Source organism: Bufo gargarizans, chromosome 3, assembly GCF_014858855.1.
Source record: "Bufo gargarizans isolate SCDJY-AF-19 chromosome 3, ASM1485885v1, whole genome shotgun sequence".
NCBI lineage: Eukaryota > Metazoa > Chordata > Amphibia > Anura > Bufonidae > Bufo > Bufo gargarizans.
Window position 1 is genome coordinate 263,574,942 of NC_058082.1, and position 15,235 is coordinate 263,590,176.

General features: G+C 40.5%; 1 protein-coding gene across 1 annotated transcript in view; it reads left to right on the forward strand.

The window, feature by feature from the left end:
* Nucleotides 1–15,235, forward strand: part of LOC122931526 (dynein beta chain, flagellar outer arm-like) — a 466,905-nt gene that overhangs the window by 57,373 nt on the left and 394,297 nt on the right. The window contains exons 22-25 of the mRNA XM_044285594.1: nt 2,308–2,453; nt 9,611–9,746; nt 10,400–10,540; nt 12,150–12,272. Coding sequence (XP_044141529.1) covers nt 2,308–2,453; nt 9,611–9,746; nt 10,400–10,540; nt 12,150–12,272 — 546 coding nt within the window. The remainder of the gene's footprint in view (nt 1–2,307; nt 2,454–9,610; nt 9,747–10,399; nt 10,541–12,149; nt 12,273–15,235) is intronic.

Here is a 15,235-nt window from a genome sequence, read left to right on the forward strand (position 1 = left end):
TGTTATCCAATACATTCCAGAACTGTAAGGGTTACCTAGCATCATAAATCAATATAATGCTATGTGAATCCCGTCAGTGCTGGGAGGTCAGGCCGGGAGCTGCGTTGCAGACTCGCTGCGAGAGGAACGCTCGTTTGCAAGGGGCCTTAGAGAGGCGTTAGTCTGCTTGAGAGAAGCGGGGAGTTTTCTTTTGGATTATCGAACAATCAAGCATAAGTTATTAACGATAGAAGTCTGCTGACATTTATCACACCTAAACCATCTTTGTAGATACAGGTTTTAGCTATGAGTCAAGTCTGTGTATTGTGAAGGTTTTTTTATAAACTCGTAGGATACTTTATTAGATATCTAATCTGCCATTCTTCTGACACCAATGCTGTGCATAAAAACTTGCAAAAATGGTTAAAAAAAAATACAGTTTATGATCGCTTAAATCTCTAGAATTGGGAGACATGTAATTGCAGACCAGGACTATTGATGCCATACAGGGCGGCTTGAGAATCTTAGAAATTAGAGATTTTATAATTTGCAGAGTTGGCCATGCACTGTACTACATTCTCTGCGGAGACACCTTAAAGAGATCCCGTCACAAAAAAATGCTATGTAATCTGAAGGCAACCTGAATATATCCACACAGATATGTATCCACACAATCTGAAATCTGCTTTAGGTTCATCAGAATATTTATGCCACTTTTTACTTTCATTCTGAAATGTAGCTGATAAAACAGTTCGGGTTTGTAAAGTATACAAACTCTATGTTGTACTGCTCAAACTATTTGGTGACAATTTGGCTGCCCTAGCTCTACGCTCACAATACATTTGCACAATAAAAACCCCTTTAAGGGGTTGCGCAGCGGTACCTGTTGTTGACCTACCCCAACTGATGGCACCCCCATTGATCAGCTGTTTGAAGAGGAGGTGGTGCTTGTACAAGCGCTGCTTCCTCTTCAAGATTACACTGCACTTCATCTCACTTGCAGGGGCAGCACAATGTAATTAAAAGTGCTTGTTCCATTCAAGTGATTGGGATAAGTATTTGTAATTACATTGTGCTGCCCCTGCAAGCGAGACGACATGCAGAGTAATCTTGAAGAGGAAGCAGTGCTTGTACGAGCACCAGCTCCTCTTACAACATGTGATCGACAGGGATGCTAGGAGTCGGACCCCTGCCGATCAGATATTGATCACCTATCCTGAGGTTGGGTCTCCAATGTGTACTTGCAGCACAACCCTCCTTAAAGGCGTTATCCCAGAAATAAAGGAAAAATACAAATATCTGGAGTAATCACACCATTATTCTAACTATGGTGCACAGCAAATCTTTAATGCAAAGATGCTGTTCTCCAATGTGATTTTCATTTTTTTCTCTTTTTTCATTCAAATTATCTGAAGGACTTCTCTCTTTCTATGGGTGGACAGCAAGCGGTCAAGCACCTGCAGCCCCAGGAGCGCATTGCAATCAGCTCTTGTTAACCCATTCTTCCTTATGCATAAAAAATAATCCCTCATACACAGTACCAGAGATTCCTGTAATAAATAGCACTGTGTAACGGGATGTAATTTCCTTCTCCACTGTACGATATAGCTGTATATGTTGAATTTAGAAGTAAGGATGAATGACTGAAAAGTGTCTGGGCAGCTTCACTATGTGATCATTATTAGTTCGACTCTGAATGCAGAAGAAGGGAGATTCGAATTTCGGCCATGTGAGAAACAGCAGGGGGCGCTGCCAGAGAATGTAATGTACATAAAAAAACATTACATTTTTATAGTGTGTATATTAAAATAATATTTCATTTAAAGTCCCCCTGTTCATTCCATAGTAATACTGTTCATGGGGTAACACCTTTAAGGTGGCCATACACATTCAACAACTGTCAGCTGATAGCTATTTCCCCCAACTTGCCCATACACATGCTTGGTTTGGAGGAGTGTGCATGTATACTGAATTGGAAGAGGGGAGTAAGTTGCTACCAGATACTTTTGGCAGCAGCATATCTCCTTTAAGAACAAAGGATCCTGCATGTTGAATTTCAAGATCCATTTTTCTTTCCAACACAGGACAAACGAACATTGTTAGAAAACCCAGTACACATAAGATGGTCATTTGGTCCCGCCAAATTTGGTGGGTTTGGCCAAACTTGGACCAACTGAATAAAGAGCTTTATACTGAAAGCTGCTATTCTAGGTTGCACATTTAATATGCCCGCAACTTCTGTTATCGGATGTCCCGAATTACATTATATTTTACTTGGTGATCATATTACAGGGTTACATTTTTTTAACAAACTGTTATATTCTATAGGCATTTTTAAAGGGTTTAAACAAATATTCCTATTTATGGAAGAAGGATGTTCATGAACAATTCCAAGATTTCCTGCATGGAAAGCAAATAGTTAAGACATTACCAGGACAGGAACTTGCTGGGAATGAGCTACCACTAACAAACAAGTAAGTATCTATTACTTCTCCTGACTATAATAGTAAAATTCTGCTTAACAAAGCATATTCTTATTTGATTACCAGTAAGCAATTACTCTACAGCGTAAGGTTGGGAAGCTAACCCTAGTATGTGCAGTCAGGAGGAACCTGAGAGGTTTTACAAATGTGGAATATATATATATATATATATATATATATATATATAGTATGAAGAAAAGAAGGCAGCACTCCAATTGATAGTGAAAAGTGGACGATTTATTCACTCATCAGCTCAGCGACGTTTCGGCTCTCACTATGGAGCCTTTTTCCAGCTGAGTAACATGTGCCAAATTACATCTATATATAGTGCAGGTAATTGATTTGATACAAATTGGTATAAAATATAATAAAGTGCAAATGCGTACATATTACAACCATATCGTCAAATTGATCAATGTGACAAGGTAATTCGGGATCACAGCATTATCGATACAGTAATAGACATTTCATAAAGTGAAAGAACGGTACAAAATCAAAAAAGACATCATAATTGTTAATTACAAGTGATCAGTGAACATATGTGTTAAATATAAAAATTAAAACCTTTGAATGTGTCACATCAGGCACGGTGAACATGGTGGGAGCTTGTTGGCGTCCGGAAAGGAACAAGGCGCATGCGCCGTTCCAACCACAATCGCGAGATTCACAGTGAAAGTATAGGAAGTAAAAACCACATCAAAGATGGCCACTTTAGAACATAACTTCAGGGCGCATGCGTGTGCCAAAACACCGCCCATATGGTTTTGACAGATACTATAGTACATGAGCGCCGCAGCAAATAGCAGAACGAGCTGGTCCAAACATCAGGGGCCGGCGGGTCAACGTCGGTCACCAATGGGATATCTGTATTTACATGATGGTACGGTTGCCACACCGTCATCATCAAGTAGTCCAGAATTACAGCTTATCCGCTCCATGGTCCTCATAGCAGTGTGGCGGAATCTGTATACACAAACCACCATCTGCCAGAGGGACACGGAAAGAACTGCATCAGGGCTCAAAATGTGTCAATATAATCAATGTAATATTTATATAATATTTATATCACATACTGTAGAGTACAAAGAAATAAACAAGTAGAAAGAGGTCGCCAACAAGATTCCTACAGTCATCGCCGTATGTGAACATTCGTATGTTGTATTTCAGAATCATATCCTACATATCCTTCTTTTTCTGTAGGATATGATTCTGAAATACAACATACGAATGTTCACATACGGCGATGACTGTAGGAATCTTGTTGGCGACCTCTTTCTACTTGTTTATTTCTTTGTACTCTACAGTATCTACAATTGATGTTCTGGGGCGGTTGCTGTCGGCAATGTGGTGCAACCCTAGCCCCTTTTGGGACTTGGGCTGCACTGCGCTGACAGTCACTGCCCTATTATATTGACATTGATTATATTGACACATTTTGAGCCCTGATGCAGTTCTTTCCGTGTCCCTCTGGCAGATGGTGGTTTGTGTATACAGATTCCGCCACACTGCTATGAGGACCATGGAGCGGATAAGCTGTAATTCTGGACTACTTGATGATGACGGTGTGGCAACCGTACCATCATGTAAATACAGATATCCCATTGGTGACCGACGTTGACCCGCCGGCCCCTGATGTTTGGACCAGCTCGTTCTGCTATTTGCTGCGGCGCTCATGTACTATAGTATCTGTCAAAACCATATGGGCGGTGTTTTGGCACACGCATGCGCCCTGAAGTTATGTTCTAAAGTGGCCATCTTTGATGTGGTTTTTACTTCCTATACTTTCACTGTGAATCTCGCGATAGTGGTTGGAACGGCGCATGCGCCTTGTTCCTTTCCGGACGCCAACAAGCTCCCACCATGTTCACCGTGCCTGATGTGACACATTCAAAGGTTTTAATTTTTATATTTAACACATATGTTCACTGATCACTTGTAATTAACAATTATGATGTCTTTTTTGATTTTGTACCGTTCTTTCACTTTATGAAATGTCTATTACTGTATCGATAATGCTGTGATCCCGAATTACCTTGTCACATTGATCAATTTGACGATATGGTTGTAATATGTACGCATTTGCACTTTATTATATTTTATACCAATTTGTATCAAATCAATTACCTGCACTATATATAGATGTAATTTGGCACATGTTACTCAGCTGGAAAAAGGCTCCATAGTGAGAGCCGAAACGTCGCTGAGCTGATGAGTGAATAAATCGTCCACTTTTCACTATCAATTGGAGTGCTGCCTTCTTTTCTTCATACTATCTACATTTGGGATCTTGGTCACAGGTCTCGTTGGAGGATTTTTTGCACCCACACACTTTTTTGTGTGCTGCTTCCCTTTCTTCTATTATATATATATATATATATATATATATATTTAGTGGGGTTTCGCTCTGGTAGATAGGGTAATCGGGCCAGTACAGAGGCAAAATACAAGTTCTTAACTCAAAACATCAGTGTTTATTCACACTTCAGGCAATGGCACAAAACAGCACGTAACTTTGCAGTCTTGGTGTTAATGTACACACAATGGAAAGTTCATTTAACACAAGTCACCTTGCTGGCAGTTCTGCCTCCAGTAGTCCACAGCAGGCTTTAGGGGGCCTGTTTCCCCAGTGTGCGGCTCTCAGCCCTCCAGCACGGCACAAAGCCTCAGATCCCCAAAACAGAGACATCTCTGTTGAGCCCAGCTGCCTATTTAAGGACAGCCAGGTTCTGCCAAAACCCGGACCGACACTTAAATTCCCATCCGGTATTTGACCTCACCTGGCTGGTAAACCAGTCCAGCCGCACATGCTGGGAGGAAAATACCTGCCTTGCCAGACACAAAACCCTCACTGTGTCACTATATACAGTTGCAAGAAAAAGTATGTGAACCATTTGGAATGATATGGATTTCTGCACAAATTGGTCATAAAATGTGATCTTATCTTCATCTAAGTCACAGCAATAGACAATCACAGACTGCTTAAACTAATAACACACAAATAATTAAATGTTACCATGTTTTTATTGAACACACCATGTAAACATTCACAGTGCAGGTGGAAAAAGTATGTGAACCCCTAGACTAATGACATCTCCAAGAGCTAATTGGAGTATGGTGTCAGCCAACTGGAGTCCAATCAATGAGATGAGATTGGAGGTGTTTGTTACAGCTGCCCTGCCCTATAAAAAACACACACCAGTTCTGGGTTTGCTTTTCACAAGAAGCATTGCCTGATGTGAATGATGCCTCGCACAAAAGAGCTCTCAGAAGACCTACGATTAAGAATTGTTTACTTGCATAAAGCTGGAAAGGATTATAAAAGTATCTCCAAAAGCCTTGCTGTTCATCAGTCCACGGTAAAATAAATTGTCTATAAATGGAGAAAGTTCAGCACTGCTGCTACTCTCCCTAGGAGTGGCCGTCCTGTAAGGATGACTGCAAGAGCACAGCGCAGACTGCTCAATAAGGTTAAGAAGAATCCTAGAGTGTCAGCTAAAGACTTACAAAAGTCTCTGGCATATGCGAACATCCCTGTTAGCGTAGCTACGATACGTAAAACACTAAACAAGAATGGATTTCATGGGAGGATACCACAGAGGAAACCACTGCTGTCCAAAAAAAACATTGCTGCACGTATACAGTTTGCAAAAGAGCGCCTGGATGTTCCACAGCAGTACTGGCAAAATATTCTGTGGACAGATGAAACCAAAGTTGAGTTGTTTGGAAGAAACACACAACACTATGTGTGGAGAAAAAGAGGCACAGCACACTAACATCAAAACCTCATCCCAACTATGAAGTATGGTGGTGGGGGGTATCATGGTTTGGGGCTGCTTTGCTGCGTCAGGGCCTGGACGGATTGCTCTCGAAGGAAAAATAAATTTATCAAGACATTTTGCAGGAGAACTTAAGGCCATCTGTCCACCAGCTGAAGCTCAACAGAAGATGGGTGTTGCAACAGGACAACGACCCAAAGCATATAAGTAAATCAACAACAGAATGGCTTAAACAGAAGAAAATATGCCTTCTGGAGTGGCCCAGTCAGAGTCCTGACCTCAACCCGATTGAGATGCTGTGGCATGAGCTCAAGAAAGCGATTCACACCAGACATCCCAAGAATATTGCTGAACTGAAACAGTTCTGTAAAGTGGAATTGTCAAGAATTACTCCTGACAATTGTGCACGTCTGATCTGCAACTACGGGAAACATTTCGTTGAAGTTATTGCTGCCAAAGGAGGTTCAACCAGTTATTAAATCCAAGGGTTCACAAACTTTTTCCACCTGCACTGTGAATGTTTACATGGTGTGTTCAATAAAAACATGGTAACGTAATTCTTTGTGTGTTATTAGTTTAAGCAGACTGTGATTGTCTATTGTTGTGACTTAGATGAAGATCAGATCACATTTTATGACCAATTTGTGCAGAAATCCATATCATTCCAAAGGGTTCACATACTTTTTCTTGCAACTGTGTATATATATATATATATATATATATATATATAGATAGCTTTATATATATATATATATATATATATATGATATAGAATAACAATGTACCCTAGTGGCCATGGTGGAGTTTAGTGACTATATAAAAGTATCGGACCAAAGTTACATTATTTGTATAGAGATCACAAAACCTTTTGGTAACTTCTAATATTATTCCTCTCTTTAGTAGGTGGTACTTTATTCCTGCTGGCACTTAACTCAGCTGCCACAGAACCTAAGTGATAGGTAGCAACCATACCCTTATGGCAGTTATTTGAATGCCATGAATTGCCCTATTCTTCTTAATAGGCCTGTAGCCACTGGCATGTGTATTACACTGGGAGGTACAGTGACCCCCTTACAGTGGCTGGCACTATTATGCCATCCAAACTGTGCCAGCTACAGTACCACTCTACAAGCAGGGTCAGTCACAGTGCCAGCCAAGGTGACTACCGTAACAATGTCAGCTAAAAATACCCTACATGCAGCCATAATGCCTTTACACAGTGCCAGCCAAAAATGCCTCACATATCGCCAGAATGCCTTTATACAGTCCCAGACATAGTTTCCAGTAAAAATTGCCAGGCACATTTTCCACCAAAGAGTGCCAGTCAGTCTGTAGAAACAGTGCCAACTACAGTTGCTTTGTAAAGTGTCAATCTCATTCCCTATTATCTCAACCACCAAGTCTATTAGTGTGCCCTCTAACTAAAAACTTACCTGCCACTTTCCCTTGCTGATGTTCTCATCCATATGAGTAGCCAGTCAGCAGCTTCTTATGTGTACCTCCTCCCTTCCCTTTTTCCTGTACCATAGCGTGGCACAAGAAGAGCAATCTGTGACTAATACATCTGTAGAGAGAGATAAATGGTGCCCATGTAACAGCAAAAAACTGTATATGATGTTTTCTAACTTCCGAATGTGCCAGTTATATTATTATTACAGTATTTGCATACAAGTCAGTGAAAAACTGCATGCATGTGTTTAATAATATGCATCTTTTTCGCATAACACTAACATTATCTTTCAATGCGTGAGAAGAGAACAGTAACCTTTACATTTTTGCTTTACCTGTACCATGAATCTTAGCCCTCTTGCAAACCAACGTTTTTTTCCGTTTATGTTCCTTTTTTTGTGTTCTGTATATGGTCCGTATACAGAATCATTCATTTCCAAGAGTCCGCAAAAAATGGAATGTACTCCCTATTCATTCCGTTTCCGTATTTCCGTTTTTCCGTCCCGTTCAAAGATAGAACATGTCCTATTATTGTCCGCATAACGGACAAGGATAGTACTGTTCTATTAGGGGCCAGATGTTCCATTCCGCAAAAAACTGAATTCACACGGGCATCATCCGTATTTTTTGCGGACCGCAAAATACTGAAAAACGCATACGGTCGTGTGCAATAGGCCTTACAAAGCTTAAAGGGGTTGTCTGATTACCAAGGTAAAATTAACTGGAATGCGTTTAACATAACAAAAAGGAAGCCACTGACTTGTTCACCAGCACTCTTCTGTTCCAGCTCTGAGGATCCTGTCCCCACTGCTTCTGGTCCCCAGTGGACAGAAGAGTAACACTCTGCCCGTCATAATGTGCACTGCTGCAGCTATTCTTTGGCATGAGCGTTGACGCGTCTCCAAGTGGCACTTGACCCTTGAGGCCAAAGAATGGCTGCAGTTATAAACAGGATAGTACACTTCCAGTCCATAGGGTACCAGGAGCAGCAGCACGTCTGGAACGGAACACAGGTAAAAGGTCAGTGGCTTTAACTTACAGGTCGAACAACTTCTTTAAAGTTTATAGTTAAATCCAAGCCATAATTATGAACACTGTATATTTACACTTATTAAAAATGCTTATATCCCCAGATATTCCATGAATATAGAATAGTGTCACCTGAGGTTTCAATAAAATAGCCTTTTTGTGTCCACTTCAGTAAATTTTCTGCTTTTTCAGGTACGCAAAGATCCCTGGTTTGATGAGCAGGCTGCTTCTAAAGCTGGAGCTATCTTCTCTACTTGTTAGAGGAGATACTGAGAAAGTAGTAAAAGAGTGAGACGGTGTAAATGTAATTGTACTTGCTCAGTAACTCTTCTGACAAGCAGAGAAGGCTCTGCAGCTTTAGATGCAGCAGACTTGCCACACCAGGAATCCCACACATACCTGAAGAAGTAAAGAGAAAAGCAGGACTGAGCATGTGCGTCCACCTCTGCATATTTAATGAGGTAGACACAGAAAAGTTGATTAATTGATACAGCACGTGACACTATTCTAACATTATTTCTTGAATATCTGGGGATATAAGTTTAAATACAAAAATGTTCATAATTATGGTCTGGCTTTAACTTAACTATAAAGAATATTTTTGTGGGACTGTAGAAATCTGAGGATCTTCTAATAAATAGAATATCCTGTCTTGTATGTCTATGTAATAACATTGCCACGTACATTTATAAGAGAGTATAACAATTTAATTTCACACAGGAAACATGTTTCTCATTTGGTGCATTTAATCACTAAGCCAGTTTATTGTGATTTTCTGCAAATTTTAGCTTCTAAATGAACACTTTATTTTATTTACTATTTGACCCACGGGTTTGAGCAGTAGATGCAAAATAGCTGTCATATCTTTACTAATGTTTGCCTCTTCTCATGCAGCAATGGCTCTGCAGATAGAAAGTCTCACGCTAGTTCATTGATAGCCGCAGAAAGAGCATTTATTCTGCCTGCAGTTACAGCAGAGAGTGATGGACCACTGTTAGAAGACTTTGACTCTAAAATCTCTGCTTACAAGGTTTGTAGTCATCAAATTTACATTCCGTAGTTATAACCTATATGTGAAAGGTTTTCATGCAGTAGCTACTTGAAGCTTCACTGAGTTTTAGAAAACATTTTATATGCCATAGAGACATATCAATGGTTTTGATCAGTGGAGGTCTGAGCACTGAGAACTCCACCTATCACTAGAATGACAAGGGAGAAGCGCTCACACATGGTGTTCTCTCTCCTCACTGCAGAGGACGAAATCGATATGGGCCGCTAGACTTCTATTGAGCCTGTTTTCTGGAGTGAGGAGAGAGAATACGCTATGCACTCACTTCTCTCTTCCTGTTCTAGCAGTGGGTGGGAGTCTCAGCGCTCAGAACCCTTAGGGATCAAAACTGTTGATATGTCTATATGACAGCAAAAGTTTTACCAAAAGTCAGTGACCCGTTAATTGTTATATGGCTCATTCTGGAAATGGCTGTTGGGTGGAGGAATGTTTTTAACACCAACCCGCCCTTTCTCTGCCAAAATGTCAGTTGATCCCTAGGCTAGAGCTAGACTGTTCATTCACTAAGGAACCATGTCCTCTGTGTATGTTTTATTATTAGTCACAGCATATTCCCATACACATTATAGTACACATTGCCAAAATATCCTATAATGTTATTTTCTTTATATCAGGATGCCAGAGACAGCATTCAAATACTTCCAGATCATCAGCAATGCAGATGGATTCTAGTGGATTTTCGTCCTATCAAACAGGTTCTTAGTGCTTATGCCCTCCAGTGGATGTGGATCTTTACAAAGTACCTCATAGACCAGGTGACTTGCTTTTCTTGGTATGATTGGTGATGCCTTATTACTCTGAACGTAGAAAGGATTATCCAAATGATATCACATATGTGTACATTGGTGTATATTAGGACTTTGCGTTATATTCCCTAACAAGTAGCAGAGTGTGTAGCTGCAAATTTAGAAGATGGCCTCTTGGAATATTAGCATGGTGGTTTCCTGTACATCATAATTGACCAAAGGACTTTCTTGTGTGTTTGCCTTTTTAAACTTGTGTGCATCAAAACAAGGCAGACAACATATGGATTTTGGACAGTTAAAGAAGCACTCCAGGATTTGTTTGGGCCTATATAGTGTATGATAGGCCATTATTAAAGAACAGGAGAGAGGCTCTTGAGTATGCCTTGTGTATACCTGGTTTATTTGATGTTCAGTGTGTGGGTTGTCTGCCATCTTGATTCCTTGATTCCTTCCTCCCCTTTGATATGGTTTTCCCAATGCATCCTACATTTCCCAACACACCTGGCTTTGCAGAGACAGAGGGGATGGAGTCTCATCTCAAGGCACTGCTCTGAGTCCTGTGTAAGGGCAGCCATATCAGACCAGTGACACTGAACTGCTGTCCCCTCACCCTGCAAGGTCTCCATGTTTTTCTTTCTGATGTAGAAAAGGGAAAGTCTGCCAGAGCAAAGTAGAGGAGCATGGGTGCACAGAGTGACTCGGGCAGTTGTGCACTTAACTGCTCATATGCACGTGGTTTAAAAAGCATGAATCAATGGATCAGTAAGTGAAAGGTATTATTACAATTAGCGGAGCTAGCCCTACAAGACAGTATGCCTTGTTTAACAGTGAATTTCCAGGTGAAAGGCTTCCTTTAAATTCAAGAGAAGATAAAAGGAGAAAATGAAAACACACATAGCTTTGGTGATTAGACCATGGAGTTTTGCTTATTCACATGTTAGCCAAAATTTTCAGTTAGATATCTTGTGATGTCTACCCTTTTCAGATTTTATTCCAGGGTCCCATCTGATCTGTTGTGTTAATTGTAATGCAGATATTGCAAATACCAAATGTTGAATCTTGCCATCAGCACAGATAAATGATATACATATCAGTTACTTGCAAATGAAACACCTGCTGTCTTGAGATCTCCTAACCAGGCAAAGTTTGTTTCAGTTTGGTTAAAATCTCTAAATGTGAAAAGGTTTAAAGATAATGCCTCTTACAACAATAAAATCGTATGAACAAAACTAGCAATGGCTAATTTAACATATGTGTGGTGAACTCTGGTAGCGTGTTCCAGAACAGACTGCCGGAGTTCACCGTATCGGCACAGTCGGACACAGATGCACACTGCTAGATCTCCATTGACCATAATGTATGCAGGAGTTTTTGTCCTACCAAAAGCTGGCATTTATGCCAGAAAGTGGCTGATCTCACTATGGCCCGTGGAGATCTGGGGGTGCACGGCCATACATTACCGTATATGGTGAACTCCTGCAGTCCGTTCCTCTGCCAGAAAAGGCTGTCTGAGTTCACAACACATATAGCCTAACTTTACGCAGAAGAAAATAAAAAAGTAATTGAATGTCTTTTAGTAGTCTACCTAGTTATTCTTATCACATTTTCTTTATTGTAGACAACTACTACATTAAAAAGCTTAGATTCTTTTTTGAGAAGTACTGAGCCTCAGATAGAAAGTATAACAGGGGAAGAACGGGATACAGGATCTTTCATGAAGATGATGCGCCTTTTTAATGAGGTAACCACTTTCCTTTACACATACAGTATATTACTAATTTTCCTTCACCCTAACCATATGTGATAAGTATTCGTGGTGGGAAGACTCTGTTTCTCACACTTTTTGAGATTGCCAGCAATTAGGAAGATTGTTGTTGACATCCAGAGGTGGAATACTTATAAAGACCTAGGGCTGTGATGGCTGACCTTCGGCACTCCAGCTGTGGTAAAACTATGACTCCCAAGGTGTATGCTTGCTTGGTTTTTCTCAGAATTTCATAGAAATGAATGGAGCATGCTGGGAGTCGTGGTTTCACCACAGCTGGAGTGTCGGAGGTAAGCCTTCACTGATCTAGGCGTCATTAATTAAAGGGAACCTGTCATCTGGATTTTGGGTATAGAGCTGAGGACATTGGATGCTAGATCGCTGCTAGCACATCCGCAATATCCATTCCCCATAGCTCTGTGTGCTTTTATTGTGTCAAAAAAACGATTTTATATATATGTAAATGAGGCTACTAACGTTTTCAGAGGCCAGCCACTCCCACTGTGAAGGAGCCCAGCACTGCCCCGCATACTCCGAATCTCCTCCTTGCTCCCCGACGTCACAAAGCTAGAGCACCGTAATCTCGCGATGCGCGAGCTAGCTCATGCGCAGTGTCGGCATAGTCTTCCTTCCCTGTGCTGGCATCAGCCTCAGGGAACGAATTGCGCATGCGCTAGCTCACGCATCGCAAGATTACGGCGCTCTAGATTTGTGACGATGGGAAGCAAGGAGGAGATTCGGAGGATGCGGGGCGGTGCTGGGCTCCTTCACAGTGGGCGTGGCTAGGCTCAGAGTCAGAGAACTCTGGACTCATCTCTGAAGCATGGACGAGACAGGACTCATCTAAGGTTCATTTACATATCTATAAAATCGTTTTTTTTTAACACAATAAAAGCACAGAGAGCTTTGGGGACTGGATATTGCGGATGTGCTAGCGGCCATCTAGCAGCCCATGTCCTCAGCTCTATACCCAAAATCCAGGTGACAGGTTCCCTTTAAGTTTTAAAGGAAATGTGCCATACAATTTTTTATCTGCCAGTTAAAACCAGATAGCAGCACATATCCATCAGATTTTATTTTCTGATTGCAGATGTATTTTTTCTATTTCCTGAACATTATTATGATTGCAGCCATCTTGCCTGAGCTGTTCTTAACAGCATTTACAAAGCATAAAAATAAATTGCTTTACGGCAACCCCATGGGCCATAGACACAGTGATCATTGACTGTTATGGTCATTGGAAATTATGAATCAGACGGGCTGCTGCCTAATATATGTGTATTTCTGATATTAACTGACCCCCCTAATACTTATGAAAGTTGAGAGTTTGCTACAGTGACATCCGATTCAGGGAATCCTCCATGAGCTAAGCAGTCTTGACTCAAGGATAATACATTTTACTTGCTATAATGAATTGTAAAAAAAAAAACAGGCCAAGGGATTGATTTGTACAGTCAATGAGGGTCATTTATCAAGACCGGCATTTGTACAAGGTTATTGATATTTTAGATGTTGTTACACCTTGTGACACTCAACATATCTTATTCAGTATAATTATGGGATTCCTGCCACTCATCCTTCTGTATATTAAACTAATATTCCTTCCAGGATGTGTCAATAAAGCTATGAGCAGAGCGGCTCGATGGAGCATCTTTATTTTTGTTATAATTAAACAAATGAGGTATCATTTCTGTTGGCAGGAGCTTAAGAGTTCCTTTCTGTTGACCTGTTTTCCGCTAATGTGACCTATTTAACATAACTGGATGTGACTACAATTATTACTGGCTGGCCTTTAGTCCAGTCATACATCAAGTCTTGCCCTCAGCACACATAAATTAGAAGATAAATCCTTATGCAGGGAGGTTGTGCCAGTTCCCATGAGTGGCTAGTCCAACTATTTCACTCCAGGTCAGGGTTATTTGACATGCACACTTGCACATGAATTTTGTGGCGAATGAGCTATGAAATAACCATAAGTACACATGGTACAGAGTTGTATTGCATACAATTCAGTATCTACAGCATGAGGTATTTGTGCAGTCTTCTAAAAAGAGCTCCAGAGGTCCCTTTCTAGTGTCCCTTTCTGTGGATGTCCCAGTTCACAGACTCCCACTTATCCTCAGATTTTTTATTTTTTTGGGGTAGATTACATAAGTTTAGCTGCCTCCATATACTCGAAACTCATGAGAAGTTGTGGAAAATGGAAGATAGGATTGGTCCAGAATATGCTCACGCTAATGGTTATATTTGTTTGAAGGTGTAAAAATATTATATTTGCCTTTTTTAAGAAACATCTTAATAAAACAAATAACGTTATGAAAAAAAAAAAAAGAGAGGAGGAGGAAATATATGTATACGTTGAAGGTTAGGGCAATATGGCATTTTATCCAACTTCTGGTAATATCTTTGAAACAGATATTGTTTGTGCATTCATGTGTGAGGATAGTTTTTCTCCTTTTTTGCTTTATGTGTAGAGCTACTTTATTTATTGCAAGAAAAGGTCTGATGCCTGGCACCACACTGATAAGCTGTTTGAAGGGGCCATGTCGCTTGCACAAGCCCTATGTCCTCTTCATTGTTTGCCAGCGCGCTGTCTAGATTATACTGCCATTTAAATGTAGACAGCATGTAAACATAGAAAAGGACACAGTGCTCGTACAAGTAGTATAGCACCTTCAAACATCTGATAGATTAGAGTGCTGTGGGCTGTCCCCTCACCGATCTGGTATTGATGATTGATGACGTATCCTGTGGATAGCTCATCAATATTACAAAACTCAAATATTTATTTAAATGTAGGCTATGTTGTTTTCTTATTAACCCCTTCCCAACATGTACAAACCGGATTCCAAAAAAGTTGGGATACTATACAAATCGTGAATAAAAACTGAATGCAATGATGTGGAGGTGCCAACTTCTAATATTTTATTCAGAATAGA